Source organism: Thalassophryne amazonica, chromosome 10 (assembly GCF_902500255.1).
Source record: "Thalassophryne amazonica chromosome 10, fThaAma1.1, whole genome shotgun sequence".
Lineage (NCBI taxonomy): Eukaryota > Metazoa > Chordata > Actinopteri > Batrachoidiformes > Batrachoididae > Thalassophryne > Thalassophryne amazonica.
This window is the reverse complement of record NC_047112.1, coordinates 41,730,374-41,750,355: the sequence shown is the minus strand read 5'-3', so window position 1 is coordinate 41,750,355 and position 19,982 is coordinate 41,730,374. Positions and strand designations below refer to the sequence as shown.

At 39.8% G+C, this 19,982-nt stretch overlaps 1 protein-coding gene across 2 annotated transcripts in view; it reads left to right on the top strand.

Annotated features, from left to right (window-relative positions):
• The window catches only part of usp13 (ubiquitin specific peptidase 13), a 95,335-nt gene that overhangs the window by 21,006 nt on the left and 54,347 nt on the right, over positions 1-19,982 (top strand). For both annotated transcript variants that reach the window (XM_034179896.1, XM_034179895.1), the window contains exons 2-5: positions 370-495; positions 8,842-8,902; positions 14,274-14,395; positions 18,064-18,206. In XM_034179896.1, coding sequence (XP_034035787.1) covers positions 370-495; positions 8,842-8,902; positions 14,274-14,395; positions 18,064-18,206 — 452 coding nt within the window. The remainder of the gene's footprint in view (positions 1-369; positions 496-8,841; positions 8,903-14,273; positions 14,396-18,063; positions 18,207-19,982) is intronic.

The following is a 19,982-nucleotide window of genomic DNA, read 5'->3' as shown; positions in this document are numbered from 1 at the left end:
GAAATACTGAAAATGTGCCTGCAGAGGAACTCGCACATATTTTACTAACGTTTCACTGCACATTCAGAATTTTATTTTTCCTGTTAGTTGTGGGCATTATGGCGAAACGACATCAAAATATGTCTTTAATTTTATTAAACTATCAAATGTTACATCTTTTTGTCATGAAATTTCACCAGGTTTGATTTTGTGTAGACATTTGTGAAAGACTGCCTCCCAGATACTGTTGAATTTTAAAAAAGTAGAAACATGGTAGGTAACTCAAAATCATTTTCTGTGCAAATTGAAGTCTTGTAAATCGAGCTGTATCTGTTAATGCTGGTGATATGGGGATTTTTTTCAGTAATGGATGTTTGTTTTTTGCTGCAGGAATCTGAGGGAGGCCTGTATGTGTGTATGAACACATTCCTGGGTTTTGGAAGAGAACACGTGGAGAGACATTACCGCAAAACAGGACAGAGTGTTTACATGCACCTCAAACGACACGTCAAAGAAGTAAGTTTCCCGTCAGCAGTATAACTGATGGACAAATATATATGTGTGTGTGTATGTATAACAACTGGAGACTAACTAATTTTAACAGCTACAACATTTTAAAGGAGAATTACTGCTTTAAAATGAATTACAGTAAAAAACAAGGATGACGGGGAATACTTTTTTGCATGCGATAAGAATTTTGGAAACATGCAAATGAATATAAATTCAACTCAGTTTATTTATATAGCATGAAATCATGACAAAAAAAATCACCCCAAGATGCCACGCATTAACAAGGTTTAAAGCTTACCCACCCCATTATCAAGCATACTGGTGACAGTGGTACAGAAAACATTTTTGATTATAGGAAGAAACCTGAAGCAGACCAGACTTAAGGCTCTGTCACACTTTGGTGATTTAGCCTGTGTATGCTGACCATATTAAAAATGCTGGCATACATCTAATAAATGAATTCAGCTGTCACACCTTGATGATCTAACCAGCGTATACTGACAGCCCCGTTTTCACCAAGTGGCTTGGGTCAGTACTGCATGGTATACGTGTCGGAACAGTTAAGTCTGGCTTGGTTTATGTTTCCACCGCAGGCAGAATTTTGTTTGGCAGGTGGAACACTTAAATATAAATGAGTACATCATCCAGTGCGAGTACAGTGTCGTGCTGCGTCTCCGCTACATGCGGAGGTAAAACAGAGTAATTTTGACATTATTTTATTCTATTTTTGTGTTTGTGACTCGTGGGATTTATTTTCATTGCGTGCAGACATTAATGAATGAGGTGCTCAGGCACAAAGTGCCGACTTCAGGCTGAGACACGCACCCGGAGCAGAAAAGCACAGAGGGACTTGTTTCATCAGCCATGGCGAAAAAGTATTTTCAGATATCGTTTTCCAAAATCAGGAGGGTTTATGTGGATACGTGTTCATCAGGCTGTGATGATGAATCAACCTAAAACAAACAGGTCAGATTAAGACTTTATATTTACTCTGCGTGTGAATGGTTTTAATATTTGAAACAGTCTGTTCACATGAGGACTGCAGCTTTCAGCCAGTCAATAGACAGCATTAATGGATGTATTTTGACTTATGAGTAAATTTAAAGAAACGTGTGTCAGCAATCTCATAACTTACTTATGTCCCGAATGGGACGTATGAAACGTACGCTGGCATACGTAGAAAATATTGTGCATGCCCAAAATGTTTCAAGGTGCTCAGCGTATTATGATATATAACAGTGTGTTTCAACGTGCTCTTAATTTAAACAAAACTTACCTACAACATATTAGATGTATGCCAGTGTATGGTAGCTTTTTTTAATATGGTCAGCTTACAATGGCTAAATCGTCAAGGTGTGAAAGGGATATTAGTGGGATGACCATCTGCGCTGGCTAAACTCATGAAGTAAAATGATACAGAATTGTCAGAACATGCAGTAATGGAAATGTTGCAGCTAAGCAACCAATAATACTGTCTAGTGTTCATAATAACTGAAGGCTTGAAAGCACATCTCAGAGGAGAGGACCCGAGTCCTGGCCACACCAGCTAATCGGTGATTGCACTCATGCCAGATCAGTCACTGAAATTAGGACACTTCCCAGTTCCATGCAAATTCAATTCAAAATGTAAAATAAAGTGTTTGATGAATAGCAGTTTTAGTTAGCAAGAAAACCACTGAATAGCGTGGAAACCAGTGCCACAGTCTGTTGTTTGATGTACTAAACCTCACTGCACTGTTAGGCCAAGTGTTTGTCCTGATAATTGTCTCTAAAATGTGCTTGATTAAATGGGTTTGTTTGCTACACGGCTATAATTTTGCCATTAATGTCTGTCCATTTTATCTACAAAAACTGATTCTAATAACAAAGTGCCACATCTTGTATTATTACGAAATTCCATAAAATATTGCTTTTAAATAGTACTGAAAATATGCCAGGTCTTTTACTTTATCAGATGTTGGATTTGCCCCGAAAGTGTACCTAGTTTCTTCTGCTTTTCCCTTTTCCCCCAGCAGATCTGAAATGGATCTGCATGTTGATTTGGCACAGGTTTTACTCCGGATGCCGTTTCTTGATGCAGTTCCTCATTACATGGAGAATTGGCATGGGTGATCTGGAACTGGGAACCTTCTTCTGTGTAATATATTTAGAGTAATCCTCCTATCACACCAACAAACAAATAGGTGAGCTGCTGATAGATGAAGTCCACTATCCTGCAAAATGAACTTTTTTGAATCTTGAATCTTGCATCTGTGTTTTGGTTTGTGCTTTCTTTGACATTTAAAATTTGTCAGGTGCATTTTTCTTTGATTTCCTTGCATATTTTGAAATTTAATGTTTAAAATCTCAAAATGCCCCATATGTGGGATTGTTTAATTTACCTCTCAGTGGCTCAGATGTTCTCCTTGGTGGCAGTCATAAAGCTAATGTCTTTATTCTCTTCTGTTTTTGAATTGCTAAATGTCAAATAATATGTACCATATCCTCAAAATGAATTGATTAAAATGTAAATATTCAAGAGTTGGCATTAATATGGTGTACCTGTAGTACTGCTTCTGCTGCTTTATCGTTAAAAAAAAGTCATGGTGCTCCTGCTTCTTTCTACACTCTTAATTCTCTAAATTGACTGTAGGTGTGAATAGAAGACTAAACGAGCCCTGAGATGGACTGGTGAACTACATATTATATCCTTGCTTAAAATATGTTGGCATCAACCTAACAGATCCTTGAAAGCATAAGCAACAGAAAGTGGATGAATGGTTACAGATGACTAGATGGTGCTCTTGAAAAGTGCAAACGTCCTTTGGAGTAAAACAAATCTGTCACCTGATAGAGGAGGGCATTCAGGTTCTTGGATTTTACCATCATTGGATTTTTGTTACATCATAATGTAATGAAATTTAACAAATTGCTGTTTTGCAATTTTACAAATTTAAAGAAATGGATATAAGAAAATATTCAGACAGATTCCATCTTTACACAAAATTTTGTTTGCTTTGGAGGATCCTTGATACCTCTGGAATGTCTGGAGTGTCAAAGAAATGGTCACTTAGGGAGACTAAGTTGAGAAGTGTCACTTGGATTGTGAGGGAGTGTCAGCCATGATGTTTTGGACCTGTGGTGTATTTCTCTGTGTACGATCCAGCACGTAGGTGCCTCAGTGTTGAGGACCCAAGTGGCTGGAGAAGGCCAAGGGTCGCCCCTTATTTTACCTAGCTGCAGCAGATAGATCTTTATTTTTGAGAGGTGAGGATGGACAGGGGTCTTCCTGGGTGGTTGCCGTATGTGACCATTTACATTTTCATAGTATGGTGCATGTGTTGACATGTGGTACCAACACGTTTCTAGGCTTGACTTGATTTGACCATAAATCACTTTGGGACTTAGAAACAGTGGTGGGCACAGCTAACCAAAAAGCTAGCTTCGATAACAGCTAATCATCTAACTGAAAAGTTATCTTTTATAAAGCTAAACCGATAAACCACCCAAAAATTTATTGGAAGCTACAGCTAAGCGATAACTTTCAGTATTGTGTTCAGTACACTTGCAACTACTAACAAGCTGATTTTGAGTTTTAACACCGCCATTGCTTCTGGTAGCATCAAAGGCGACCACAGACCCAAACAATGAGTCAGCACTTCTGTCTTTGTGTGCCCTGTCCCCTGCTGGAAGCTCCTGTTTACTACATAGCTTGCAGCAGTGAAGCAGCTGAGAGGAGATAAGCTCAACTCTATATATACACACACACACATACACATCACATAACCTCCACCTGATTTGTCAGCAGAGGTAGGTGGATCCAAAACGCTTCGTCTCAGGATGTTACAGGTGACCAGGATCCTCAGGCTGTGCAAACCCCCAATGAAGTCCTCAAAATGAACCATCTAGCTGTTTTGTAATGAAAATCTTGATCCGAAATCCACATTTATCACCCAATTAACACCAAAAGTTAATGGCTTCTTGATTGATCATTACATGTCAACTTTCAAGGATGTTGCCTTAAATTTTGTTGCTGCATCTACCACAACATTTATTGAAGGCAAAGATTTGTTTAAAATTTACTGGATCCACTATAAATTTGTGCAGCACCTGTAGCCCATTTCCCCTGTCCATATTGCCCTCAGATCTGTGAAGTGCATATTTGCCTACAATCCCATATCAGGACGCATAGGAGACGAACACACACCTTGTATAGCTTATTCAAACTACATATTAATTACAGATGGTAATGCTATTTTTTATAAACACACTGTGAGTGGGCAGCACGGTGGATGTTGCCTCACAGCAAAAAGGTAATGGGCTCAATTCCCACCTTGGGCCTTTCTCAATTTCCCAGAGGGAATCTTCCCAAGAGATCAATAAAGTTATATCTAAACTAATCTAATCTCTGTCTGGAGTTTGCATGTTCTCCCCGTATTTGCGTGGGTTCCCTCCGGGTGCGCCGGCTTCCTCCCACCAGTGATGCCGGTAACGCGTTACTCTAATCTGACCACTTTTTTTAGTAACGAGTAATCTAACGCGTTAATCTTTCCAAATCAGTAATCAGATTAAAGTTACTTCTCCATGTCACTGTGCGTTACTATTATTTTTCATTGTGGGTTGATAGCAGCATTAAACTTGGTCTGTGGGCAGGGGGTCGGGGTTCGACTGAATTGCCCACTTTCAGCGAGCTGTGAGCTTTTCATCCACGGTTTTTTGCAGCTGCTCGACTCGTCCTCACCTCTTAAAGCGCGGTGATCAGCACACCTGCACTGAGCTTTACAAAGACATTTTTATACTTTTTTCCCTCCTTTATTTAGAATTCTGAGCTGAGCCACTCTGTATCGTCTCGTTAAAAACAGCTGATACTCCGCGACGCGTCAACAACTAACACTATTTTCCACTCAAATGCACCTAAACTCTCTTTCTGAGGACCACATGATGTGAAAACGCAATAAAACTTTCTTACCTGTAAATCTGATCATGTTTTCTGCATAAATAAATGTTATCCATTCTTTGTGCTCAAACGCCAAAGCAGGGGCGAATCCAGATGGAATGGGGGCGTGGGGCAAGGATGTGCCCCCCTCCCCCACAACATCCCTAGATTAAAGGTCCAGTTTTGAAGCCGTTTTTTACTACAACTACTAATATTGCTTAAAATAATAATAATTTCGACAAGTAAAATGTTTAGAGAGAATTTAAATGTTAGAAAAATGTTAGAATTTAATAGTTACATTTATAAACAATGTAGGTTTGAAATTGCAAGTTTTACTGTTACAGTGCTGTCAACAGTTAAATATGAGGTCAAGAAAGAGGTCTTTATTTTACTTTGTATAAAACAAGTATTTATTTTCATTGACGTCAAGAAAGGGTGACTATAAAGTGAGTTTTGGCAAAACAGGTATCATTTTCATGTTGACGTGGGTTGTTGTCGGCAGCTGGGGAAAGTAACTAAAAAAGTAACTAGTAATCTAACTTAGTTACTTTTCCAATTGAGTAATCAGTAAAGTAACTAAGTTACTTTTTCAAGGAGTAATCAGTAATTGGATTACTTTTTCAAAGTAACTGTGGCAACACTGCCTCCCACAGTCAGAGACATGCAGGTTAGGTGAATTAGAAACTTTAAATTGTCCGAAGGTGTGTGCGCGGGGGTGAATGTGTTTGTTTGTCTGTATGTGGCCCTGTGACAGACTGCTGTCCTGTCCAGTGTGCACCCCGCCTCATGATCTGACTGCAGGGATATGCTCCAACCCCCTGTGACCCTTAATTGGAGTAAGCAGGTATAGAAAATGAATGGATCGATGGAAACTGAATTTGGGGACAGAGCTAGAGAGCATCATTGTATTGGTGGACAGCCATGGTAGATTATGTTCCAGGCCAGATCCAGCATATTCAATTTTTCATTTATTTAAAAACCATTTAAAACCCCACTTCAGGAAGCCATTAGCCATTTTATCATAAAAGAATGAAAAATGTTGGCTAAATAAATTAATCTGACATCTTATAGGACAAACAAGGAACCATATGGGAGCATTGTGTTACTGTTGCAGTGTGACAAAATGACTAACATGGTATGTCCCCCTGAAGTCATATTGAGAATTCCGTGTTCAACTTCTGGTTTGGTCTTCCTTGTTGTATTTTCTTTTATGAGAATATTCTGTTTACATCCCAAGTGCCCTTTTTTTATTGGGGTGTTTGTCACCTTTAGAAAATCCCAGAAGCATCCCCTCCTGCTCAGACATGGGAAAGCTCCTATGATGGTGAACAACAAAGGCCTTAGCTGCTGTCGTGTTTTCCCACTGGTTGTAATTGCCTCCAGATAAGCACTGCTTTGTAAAGAGCTACTATTTCCATGCTTGGATCTGGCCAGAAACAGCTGCTCACATTCCACAGGCTCCTGCGTCTGCTGTCTTTTTTCTTTTCTGGTCCAGGGGTCCACTTGTACTCGGATGTGTCAGCATTCTGTTTCTGTCTCTGTTGGTCTAACCCGCCACATCCTCCTTCCAGTCTAGTGAACTGCTGGCATGAAGGCACCTGAAATCAGTCTCTGGCACACGGTTGCTTTATTTCCTGGTAACTAAGTTCTTGTTTGTTGATTCGGTTGTTAAGCCTGACAGTGTTGGTTTTCACTTCCTGTTTGTTGAAATGCTCATCTATATGTGTTAGCTTGTTCAAACTGGATTTAACTCATGTAGGATATCCGCCACACTTAACAATTTGTAATGCAGCGGTAATGGTTATTTAGGAATCACAGCAACAGAATATGGCACATAGTATAAACAAGACCGGACAGAATACATCATTTTAAATGTATGTGGAAGCTGTCATGATCTAAAATCATCTGTGCAGTCTGCTTAACCTTTGACCGGGCCATGGTTTGGGTTTTCCCTTCGCCTTGTAACATGACCTTGCAACTGAAACATCCACTATCTATTTCCAACAAAATGTCAACCATGACATTTGACAAAGAAAATTATAAATTTGGGTTTCAGCATTTCACAGTTATTTTCCTGAGTTTAGATTATTTTTATTTTTACATCCACCAAGGATGTAATAAAATTGTCGGCATTTATTTAATTATTTGTCTGTCTGTGTGTTAGCAAGACTACGTCAAATCTACTGCACAGGTTTTAGCGAAATCTTCACCACAAATAGATATTAGGTCATGGAAGACTACACTAAATTTTGGAGGTGATCCGGATCCATATTGTGGATCAAGTTTCACATTATATAGGCTTTGAAGGATTACTTTTAGCAGGATAACGTCAAAGCTACTGCACTGATTCTCACCAAATTTGCACCATAGACAGATATTAGCCCATGGAAGACTCCGTTCAGATACTCCGTTCGGATACTCACTCGACTAAAAAGCCACCGAAAGCCGTCTGAATCTTCTGAATGGTGGAAGACATGTCCCGTGAGACTTCCAACACGGACTTGCTTTTGTTCTCCACCATTGCAGCTTCGTCCCGAATTCCGCCACACGTCTTTCATTACAAAATCTCCTTTAACAGTGGAATGTTCCTAAAAAATGGCTATGCCCACCTCTTCTGCAAATTCTCTGGGTCACACGACGTCCCGGATCAACACAGCCTTCACTTTGGAAATGATCTGGTCATTTCAGCCTGTCGATGGTCGCTCGGAGCGCGGCGCGCCCTCAGCCACTGTGGGCCGTCTTTAATCCGGTTGTAATGCTCCTTAATCCTTGTGATGCCCATAGAATCTTCACCGAAAGCCATCTGAATTTTCCGAATGGTTTCCACCTGGCTGTCTCTCACAGTTTCTGAAAAAATTTGATGCAGCGCTACTCGTTCAGACATTTTCCTGATAATGAAAATCCGACGGGGGAGGACCAGTGCTCACTCAAAGGCTTTGTAGGCTTTGAAAGATTACATCAAATGTCTTCCCAGATTCTCACCAAATTTGCATCACAGATACATATTTGGCCATGGAAAAGTCCATTAAATTTTGAAGATGATCCGGATTCTGGATCCAGTTTTACTTTATATAGGCTTTGAAGGATTACGTCAAAACTACTTCATAGATTCTCACCAAATTTGCACCACAGATAGATATTGGGGCATGACAGACTCCATTTGATTTTGAAGGTGATCCAGAACCGGTTTATGGATCAAGTTTCTCTTTATATAGGCTTTGAAGGATTACGTCAAAACTACTTCACAGATTCTCACCAAATTTGCGCCATAGAAAGATTTTAGACCATGGAAGACTCCACTGAATTTTGGAGGTGATCCAGGATCCGGATTGGCGAACGTCAGAGATCTCTGATGGCTCTTGTTTACTACTGTTATTATTATTACTGCTACTATTTTTATGATTTATTGTTCAATCTGTCTTTGCTGCGTCTCACAGAAAGCCATAGGAGCTGCCGGAGGTGCCATCCCCAGAAGAAGAAATGGGAAAGTTTTTCTTGGTGAGTTCACTTTGCCCAGATATATGTATAAAAAAAGCCTTTCATTCCTACATTGACCATCTGTGCTGCAGTTATTGACATCATAGCTGGAAACGCTAGTCTCAACATGAAATTGATAAGTGTTAAAAATCACATCTCAGCTAAGGGATTCAGCATACTGTTACTGTTACTGTTGTACTGTGACGAAGTGCCAGCTGCTCCTCCAGCCTCCCTTTACCTCGTCTCCTCCTCCAGTGATCTAATTATAGCTCATTTATTTGCTCATGTGGTTGGTAACTGTTCTAAATCAAAGTGGCCACATGTACACCCTGGCCTGCTCCCCTTTATTTCCTGGGGTGGAGACGAGGAGAGTTGCTTTCTATCACTCGCTGGTCTCTCAGCTGCCTCCACCTGTCATCCTTCTCTTGAGCCTGACACGGTTCTACCATGTGTATGACGCTCCTTGTTGAGTACAGGGTGGCCTGGCACTGGAGAAATTCCTTCCATTCACAGTTGATGTAATTAATGCTTGTGTTTTCTGATCGGTCACAGATTAACAGGCAGTAACGTCTTCACTGATTTAAGTGGTGGTATGACCTCTGTTGGAACAGTTGGGAAAGGTTATAGTTGTGTTTGATGGCTTTCAGTGGTGGCCGGTGACAAAAAGACTTACCCTTGTAGAAGTGGACAACAGTTCAGTATTTTTGTCATCTTTGTAATCCATTTTTCATTGTTGTTGATGATTTGTGATGGTGGGAGTAAAGTTCAACAAAGGTAGGAAATAAAAAAATGCCATGGGCGTACTGACACTATTGCACAGCTGGCCAATCAACTTGTTGAACTGTTTGAGTCGGGAAGTTAAAAGATTTGTTACATGTGACTCCTCCTTTTCCAGTGTCAAAAGAATGATTTTTGATTGTGGCTTTAAATCTGACTTCTGAATGTGAAGTCAGGCTATTGGGCCCCTCTCAGACAGTTTCCCAAGGTTGTGTTCTTTTAATAAATCTAGCATCTTCCTTAGACTTCAGTCATGTATTTATTTATTTATTGTCATCTCCATTCCAGTCAAATGATCTAATCAAGCTGTGAGCCACTCGCTTTAGGCATTAAAACAGTGGACAAAACATTGTCACGGGACTAGTTTAAAGTGATGACGGTAATGTCTTATGAGTCAGTTACACAACTTTAGGCTGGATGGAGAATGTCAACTCTATATGGAGAGGAAATCATGAGTGCTGGTAGACCCTGTGTGGATGGATTTCTCTTCTCATTTTCTGGTCCATAATTGTTGAGAGTATCTACACTGCTACATATCTTCACAGATGTATCAAAAAATAAATTGTCCAAGTGAAAGGTCACATTTGTGGCATGTTGACACTTTACTGAAAACGTGAGAAAAGGCATTGCCGATTTGTATTTGAGGATTCATCTCTTCATAATTTGATTAACTAATTAAGCAAATACTGTAATTATAAATCATCATGTATTAAAAAACAGATTCTTTAACAAATCCTCATGTGAGGATCTGCTCCTTGTCATTAATTTAAATTTTACATACAGTAAACTTATAGTGAGGAAAATAAGTATTTGAACACCCTGCAATTTTGCAAGTTCTCCCACTTAGAAATCATGGAGGGGTCTGAAATTTTCATCTTAGGTGCACGGCCACTGTGAGAGACATAATCTGAAAAAAAAATCCGGAAATCACAATGTATGATTTTTTTTTTTTTTTTTTTTTTTTTAATTTATTTGTATGTTACTGCTGCAAAGAAGTATTTGAACACCTGTGAAAATCAATGTTAATATTTGGTACAGTAGCCTTTGTTTGCAATTACAGAGGTCAAACGTTTCCTGTAGTTTTTCACCAGGTTTGCACACACTGCAGCAGGGATTTTGGTCCACTCCTCCATACAGATCTTCTCTAGATCTTTCAGGTTTGGAGTTTCAGCTCCCTCCAAAGATTTTCTATTGAGTTCAGGTCTGGAGACTGGCCAGGCCACTCCAGGACCTTGAAATGCTTCTTAAGGAGCCCCTCTTTAGTTGTCCTGGCTGTGTGTTTGGGGTCATTGTCATGCTGGAAGACCCAGCCATGACCCATCTTCAATGCTCTTACTGAGGAAAGGAGGTTGTTTGCCAAAATCTCTCAATACATGACCCCATCCATCCTCCCTTCAATACAGTGCAGTCGTCCTGTCCCCTTTGCAGAAGAGCACCCCCAGAGTATGATGTTTCCACCCCCATGCTTCACGGTTGGGATGGTTTTCTTGGGGTTGTTCTCATCCTCTAAACATGGTAAGTGGAGTTGATTCCAAAAAGCTCTATTCTGGTCTCATCTGACCACATGACCTTCTCCCATGCCTCCTCTGGATCATCCAGATGGTCATTGGTGAACTTCAAACAGGCCTGGACATGTGCTGGCTTGAGCAGGGGGACCTTGCTGCCGTGCAGGATTTTTAACCATGACAGCATCATGTGTTACTAATGTAATGTTTGACTGTGGTCCCAGCTCTCTTCAGGTCATTGACCAGGCCCTCCTGTGTAGTTCTGAGCTTTCTCAGAATCATCCTTACCCCACAAAGTGAGATCTTGCATGGAATCCCAGACCGAGGGAGACTGACAGTCATCTTGTGTTTCTTCCACTTTCTAATAAATAAACATAACAGTTGTTGTCTTCTACCAAGCTGCTTGCCTGTTGTCCTGTAGTCCATCCCAGCCTTGTGCAGGTCTACAGTTTTGTCCCTGGTGTCTTTAGACAGCTCTTTGGTCTTGGCTATGGTGGACAGGTTGGAGTGTGATTGATTGTGTGAACAGGTGTCTTTTATACAGGTAACAAGTTCAAACAGGTGCAATTAATACAGGTAAAGAGTGCAGAATAAGAGGGCTTCTTAAAGAAAAATTAACAGGTCTGTGTGAGCCAGAATTCTTGCTGGTTGGTAGGTGTTCAAATACTTATTTTCATCAGTAACATACAAATAAATTATTTAAAAAAATCATACATTGTGATTTCCGGATGTTTTTTTAGATTATGTCTCTCACAGTGGACGTGCACCTAAGATGAAAATTTCAGACCCCTCCATGATTTCTAAGTGGGAGAACTTGCAAAATCGCAGGGTGTTCAAATACTTATTTTCCTCACTGTAAATAACAACCTAAATTTTGAAGTTGTTGAAGCCAGACACTGAGTTTTGATTTCAAACTGCTGGTTTCAAACGGTTTCTCTCTACACTACTGGTAAAACATCTTAAACTGTCTTTACTGTAGATAAATTAGGATTCAATGTGTCTAAATTGTTCTCTGTCAACAACAGATTGGTTCAAATCACTTTAATGCCACTTGAAATAAAATAGTTGTTGTCACAAAGCGGCGTGCACCAATACGTTTGGAGTTTTGTTGGTGGAAAAAAATAGACAGCCTTGATTGCCATTGTACAGTATTCAACAAAATTTGAGGTGTTATTGACTATTGCATATTAACAATGGACACACTTAAAAACATTAAAACGTACCAGTTAAAACAACTGAAAACACAGGTAAAAATGAACAATAATACCACATCTCATTAATATGATAGTATATTTATCACAGTGGAAAAAGTATTATTCTGGTAGGTGAGTACAAATACTGTATGTTTTTTGATGATAGAATATTGCAATTAGATAAAACGGCTCAGTAATCTGTAGATGTCACCTTTACTTCCATGTAATTGACATTTTATTACCCAAGGCCATCAGATATAGCCGTCAGGTATTGCAAGGCTTTTCATCTGTCTGTGCTCAGCATAAGTCCAGTCCTAATGCTGCTAGGGTCTTCAGATTGATAGGGAACATTCTTGGGACACAGACCTTGGACAAGAGCCAATCAGAGTAGAGCTGCACCATAACGTCAGTGGCTGGTCTCTCCAAAATCATTGTTTTGTGTGTTTATTGACTTGGTCGCACTCTACCTGTGAGGTCTTGGCAATGTGCTTAGAAACTCCAGCTGGTGTGTAAACAATCCATAGCAGACAATGTAAATTGATGTGAGTTTTTTTCATTTTGACCACTGTTTTGTTTTTTAATGCCTCAGCAATGCGAGGCAGTGGGTTGTAACAGTAAAGCGAGAAAGAATATTAAAATCTGTCATGAAGCACCAAGAGGATTATTCGTCACATTGATCATGCGTTAGTTTGTGGAAAATAATCAGCAGCTGGCCCCTCCTGGGGCAGACCAGCAATTCATAATGCATACATGACATAAATGATATAAAATACAAAAATACCTGGTGTGTCTGATGTGGGAATAAATATCAGGATATTCATTGAACATCTGACCATTGTGTGGGATCATTTTTCCATCGTCCAGCTTTGTGTTGGTACAGACGAGATGCCAGTCCTGCTCCTGCTAATTTAGTTTTTATATCGCTCCTGGCGATATTGTCCAAACCCTTTGAATAGTTGAAGGCCACACGAAGGTCCCAACAACAGAAATATAACAAAATTCAATCAAATAATTACTTAAATCTGGAATTCAAGCGCAAATACCACTCCAAATACCACATTGTATTTCTATAGTAAAACGCACCGACAGCTGGAGTTTCACATCAGCGACGTCTGGCAATGATCTGGCTGTGAAAAAATCAGTATACATGTTTCTCATATATTATGTAAAAGCTAACGAGAAATAAACACTTCTAAAACTAAAATGCTGTTTTTGGAACCTAATAACACCTCTGAACTTATTTACTACTCATTTTGCGGACGTTAGCATGGTGACATTGTAGTCTGGTAGCTAGCTGCAAAACTTAGTTTTGTTTGTGTGTAAATATATCCTCTTTGTGATATATTATCTATAAAAGCTAGCGAGAAATAAACACTTCTAAAACTGAAAACTATGTTGTTTTTTTTTTACCTAATAACACCTCTGGAATCATTTACAAGACATCTTGCAGATGTTAGCGTGCATGCTAATGCCCACTAACTCAGTTAACTTACTATGGAGTTGATTTTGTCTCATTAATATCTGCAAATGCACAGGGGCCAATCTACAAATATTCCTTAATTTGCACAACTTCCATTCTTAAAATGCAAATATTGTTTATGATTGATTGATAAAGGGGCTTTATTCAACATGTACAAATGGTACGTAAGACAAGAGGATTTTAATGATTAATTAAACAACTGCATATTATAAAGAACACAATGCTCATATGGCTGAGGGTATTTTAACATTGTTATATTTTTTGTATTCCATGTGTAAAATGACTTATCAGTTAATAAAAATAATTTAGTCGCTGCACTTAACAATCAAGACATGTCCGATAATAAGAAAAAGCTGATCTGATGATGAAAGTCTGCAAATGTCTCCAACTGCAGTCACTGTGTAACAGCAGCTGATTCTTTGTTTCCTGTCTTGAAGATTTAGAGCTAAACCGTGATTTTAACGGGGAGGACTATGAATATGAAGATGAGGCCAAGCTTGTCATTTTCCCAGACCACTTCGAGATCCCTTTACCAAATATTGAGGAGTTGCCCGCACTGGTCAGTGAGTTAGCCCGTCACAGGGTCTTGGTACTGCTGTGCATGTCAGGATGTGAGAATGTGCACACGGTGAATCCTTTGCTAATCATTACTTGTTAGTAGGTTAGGTCTTCAGCCTAATTCTGGATTTGTATAAGTTTAATTGGCTTTCATGGGTATACGTTCCACAGATACACAAGAATTAAAGTAATATGCGTTGACTCGCCGAGCAGCTGTTAATTTTTAATTAGACAAGTATTGGTGTGGTCTAAATGCTTTTCCAGAAATGGCTGCGGGAGTCACTGTTTGCACATAAACACATTTTCTTGTTTGTTTTTAAAATTTGATTGTATTTGTTGTGTTTTGTTTTGTTTTAATACCAGCCTTTGTAACTTGCCTAAAGAAGATATGCTGCTAATTTTTTTAAGATTCTGCTGTGTCCAGTGCTTTTTTTGTTTTTATTTTTGCATGGTATAGGTTGCAGGATTTATATTTTTTAATCCATGCATAACTGAATGTTGTGAATCTACAAAAATGTGATGTTGTTGTATGTTTAATCAGAAACACATGTTGACTTCTCTGGGTAAAGGTTTGTTCTCACTTTGATGGATATGCACCCCAGAAGGTTGGTTTGAAATTCTTTCCATATCTTGAAACACCTTAGAGGATCTAAGATGGTGTCCAAAATGAATCAGCATTCCGTGGTCTTGTTTTATCCATGATGGAAGTTCAAGATGTTTGCAGATATGTTTTCCAACATGATCTTTGTCATACTTTGGTAATCCCTTGCATTTAAACATTTCCCATAACAATGTCATACATGATGTGACATCATTGGGAGACTTTTTGGAAGTGCCAGGATTGTGTTATATTACGGTTGTTTTTGGACATACCACATAATACAAATCTGATGTGTTATCAGGGTTTGCCTTTTAGAATAAATAGTTGTGTGCCTTAAGGGCACCAAAATCTGAAAAGTTTGGTGCCCCTCAGAAAAGTTCGGTACAAAACCTACCGCTACGCAGCATAGCGGCAAAGCAACTAGGGGGTCTGGGGGCATGCCCCCCACAAAAGTTTGATATAAATGGATGCAAATTGTGCATTCTGGTGATATCTGGGGCAGATTTGGGGTGAAATTATGGAAGAACAAAAAATGAAAGAGATCCGCACAGCCAGTTAGCTCCCAAACAAGCCTTTAATAACACACCAAAGGTGACGTTTCGGGCCTCGCCCTTCATCAGACAGGATGAAATTATGGAAGGGAATTTTTGTGTTTTTGGAGTAATATTTTCTGAAATTTCAAAATTTTCTAACCTTGTCAGAAGCTGAGATGACCCCATGCCAATATGCACAGGCAGATTGGCATGAGGTCATCTCAGCTGCCAATGTTTTATTAAACATCCAGCCCATTAACAATCATGGCTGCCATGAGTGTTGATTACACTTGTTGTGATTACAGAAAATCTATTAGCAGTCATCATGGTCATCTGCCATTCTCTGCAGCACTTCAAGGTGTTCTTCCTCAGAATCAGAATTAAGCTCAGAATCTAAGGCAGCTCTTCCCTCAAAAAACCAGTCACCATTTGCTTTTATTATACATCTGTGTAGTTAATAAATAAAATAATCTTCACAGATGGTTTCTTGTGCGCACGTAGAGAAATATAAAAAACTCTCCGCTGGCTGTTGTTCGCTCTTCCCTCAAAAACGCTCCATTTGATCTGTGTATAATAAAATGCGGCATTACAAACAGAACATTTTTGATGTTTTGTGTATGTGTCGGTCTCAGAAAGTCAAATTCTGCGCAAATTTTGTCCAAATTTGATAGATTTCTGTACAGTTATGAAATAAAAAAGGTGGATTCCGGTCGGGAATGCAAGTCTAAAGAGTTGTGTGCCCGCCCCCAAAGTGGGGTGCCACAGGTTCCGGGTAACCGCTAAAATCGAACCTCAGGCCAGACTGCCTGAAATTTTGGCCTCGGGGTTAGAGAATATTCAATCAGTATATCCGCAATTTGATCACCTAGCATTTATCTTAGGTCCGTGTGTTATACATCATACGGATAAAGTGAGGAACCTTGGAGTAATTTTTGATCCTGCGTTGTCCTTTGATTTCCACATTAGAGACATTACAAGGACTGCCTTCTTCCATTTGCGAAATATAGCGAGGATTCGTCCTGTTCTGTCTATGGCTGATGCTGAGACTTTGATTCATGCGTTTGTCTCTTCTAGATTGGACTATTGTAATGCTCTATTCTCTGGCTTACCGCAGTCCAGGATCAGGGGTCTTCAATTGGTTCAGAATGCTGCTGCCAGACTTTTGACACGGAGCAGAAAGTTTGACCACATTACGCCAATCTTGGCGTCCCTGCACTGGCTTCCTGTTTCTGCAAGATCGGATTTTAAAGTACTGATTTTAGTTTATAAAATTGTTCATGGACTTGCACCTCCCTATCTGGCTGACTTGATAAGCCCCTATGTACCAGCTCGGGCCCTGCGTTCTCAGGGTGCAGGACTTCTGTGTGTTCCCAGGGTGAATAAAAAGTCTGCTGGTCACAGAGCTTTTTCCTATCGTGCCCCAGCTCTGTGGAACGATCTGCCGGCACACATTCGGCAGTCGGACACTGTGGAGACATTTAAATCACGTTTAAAGACTCATTTATTTTCCCTGTTTTATCATTAGTGTTATGATGTGTTTTTAATCTTCTATTCTTTTACTGCTGTCTTTCTTTTATGGTTGTTTTTATTGTGTTTTAAATTTTTAATTGTTTTTTATGTTGTGAAGCGCCTTGAGACGATTTTGTCGTGAATTGGCGCTATATAAAATAATAAATTTGAAAAATTTGAATTTCTGTGTCTTATGTCATCAAATTGTATGCTAGATAACATTTGTGAGCACCTGAGATCTTCACACACCATGCATATCTGTGAAAGCGAGAAGCACAAGGGAACTGTTGAAAGATAGTCCATAATTTGCTCTTTCAAAAAGATTGTTTCCTGATGTATGTAAGCAGGTTTCCTTAAAAGAAACAGAATTAACTTATTGAAATGACTGGACAACAATAAGTACTAAGTCCAATATAGGCCTTGAAGCCCATTGGTGCTGGTGCTTATTCCTGGATGCCGTAGTGTCAATCAGATGAGATTCTACAACTTCCTCTGGGTGGGATACCAGTCCGGCATGGTCTACATTAGATCCAAATATATTTCTTCATAGATCACTGGTAGAGCATTTTTGGCCTTGAAGCAGTTATGGTCTAGAACGGGGGGGGGGAACAGTGTGCTATGAAGGGTCAAGGCGGTGCAGGTTTTTCTTGGAACTGATTTGCCTTAGTGGGTATTTTTACTGATGATCAGGACATCAACTAAAAGCCCTGATCATTGCAAGGAAAACCAGCACAGTTTTGGCCCATCATGACCACCCTGATCTAGAGTCTTATTCTTCTTATTGATTTGTGTTTTATTTCTGGGATACAGTAGCATGAGCACTACAGTGGTCCTGTTGCTTCATGTAGCACTGTTTCGTCTTTTCCTTTATTGACTTTGCATGTCCACTTTTGCACTTTTTATGCTTCACATTTCTCTTTTCAGTTTTGTTTTAAATAAGTGATTATTTTTCTCTCCATAAAATTCTCTTTTAAAAGTTTTGAACACAACCTCATCCATGCTGCCTTCTTGCATTCTGATATCCAGGTGACGATTGCCTGTGATGCAGTGCTCAATGCACCTTCAGCTTATAAGAAACAAGAGCCTGATTCCTGGGAAGAAGAGATTCAGGTGTCCAGACATGCCAGGAGCCTCAGGCAGCTGGATAATGGGGTCAGGATCCCACCCAGGTAGACCAGACACCTCACTTCTGTGATTAAAAGATGCTTTCTCAGAGTGCATCCCTCCTGCAAGGAAATGATAATGTCCAAACATTAGTACTTTCACCAACCATTATATAGGAGTATCACCTGAATTCTGATTTTCAATCCTTGTGAGGAAAGGAAAGTCTGCCTCACATGTAAAATGGATAAAAGGAAAATCTTAAGGCAGATTCTGATTGTTGAGTTTTCGCGAACATAAACTCTCTCCATTGTTTGTCAGAAGTAATTATTGTGTTCATACAGACTGGGCCTTAAAATCTAAGTTCATATACGAAACATTGTGTTAAATTGCTTCAGGCATACTTTAGAATATTCAAATATTAAAGGTGAATTATGAAGGTTGTTAAATTGGTTAATTTTCACATGTGAAATGAATTCCAAAAAAAAAGAGAAGCCATTTGCTGACTTTCTCAGTTGCCTATACCAACCTGTATTCTGTTGTTACTGTAAAGGAATCTGATCAGATTTTGGGGGAAAATCCATTTGCTTACGTTGGCTGTTACAGTGACTACGTTTACATGCAGCCAATAACCCTTTCGTAACCGGAATATTAGCAATAACCCGGTTGCGCACGGCCATGTAAGTGCCCGCAAAAACCCGAATATGCTCATATTCTGGTTTTTAAAAACCCAAATAAGACCCCTGGATTACTCCTTTTCTAACCTGAATATCAGGTCATATAAACGCGCATCGGGATATCCCCATAGACAGGAACATTATTTTGTGTTCTGCGCATGTTCTATCCGCAAGGATTCTTGGTCTTTTGAGTACGGCAACTACTTGTATGCGGTGCGCACAACCCACCGGACACCACAGAAGTAAAGGTAAACAAGCATTGTGTTCTGCGTCCTTATCAGGCAGGCCGGTCGCGGCACTGGTCAGCATCACCGTGATTGCTCTGCCTCCGATGCGCTTACTGAGTCTGCAGGCTCGGTAAACGCCGCAGCGGGCCACTCAGACCGCCTCCCTCTCTCCGCTGTGCGGAGCTGCACCAAATCTGGCAACAAGTCCAAAGACTACGCTCGCTGTTTTGATGCGGAGGCAGCCCGCAGAAGAGAAAATGAGAAAATGTTAATGCCTGTTTGAGAAAAGTGTGTAGTGAGGGGTTTTACACAAAGCAGGATTACACGACGCAGGATTTGCACGAATGCCAGACCAAATCAAGCACCGGTGGAAGACGTGCATCGCTGTTTAGATGGGGATATTCCAAATGATACCAATGACCATGTATACAGGAGTAACTCTGTCTGCTTAAGCATGTAAATGGGTTATTCCTAATGATTCAGAAACCGGAATATTGACCTTAACCCGAATATTAACAGCATGTAAATGTAGTCATTTATATGCGCGCCCAAGTGTGTTGCCCTGTACAGCGTAGCCAGAGAGGATTACCGTTTGTTTATTGTGCAACTAACAACATGGAGTTGACTAATGGCAACAAACCAACTGTAGCTCCCAGCCAAACACAGGCAACAACTAAGACTAGGAAAAAACAAAAAACAAAAACTAAACCCTGTAATGCCAAACAGGAATCAGAGCAACGCTAGGTGAAAGCACAGGTCTCCATAGACATGGCTTTTTGAGAAATGGAGGGAACTCATTTTGGGTTTTGTGATGAAAACCAATGCCAAGTTGGCTTTTATCTTATTGGACAAGTAAGCTAACATTACAGAAAAACATGAATATGGCGTTTTTTGTTTTTTGTTTCAGCTCAAGTAATGCCAAGTGGTTGCTGTAGTGCAG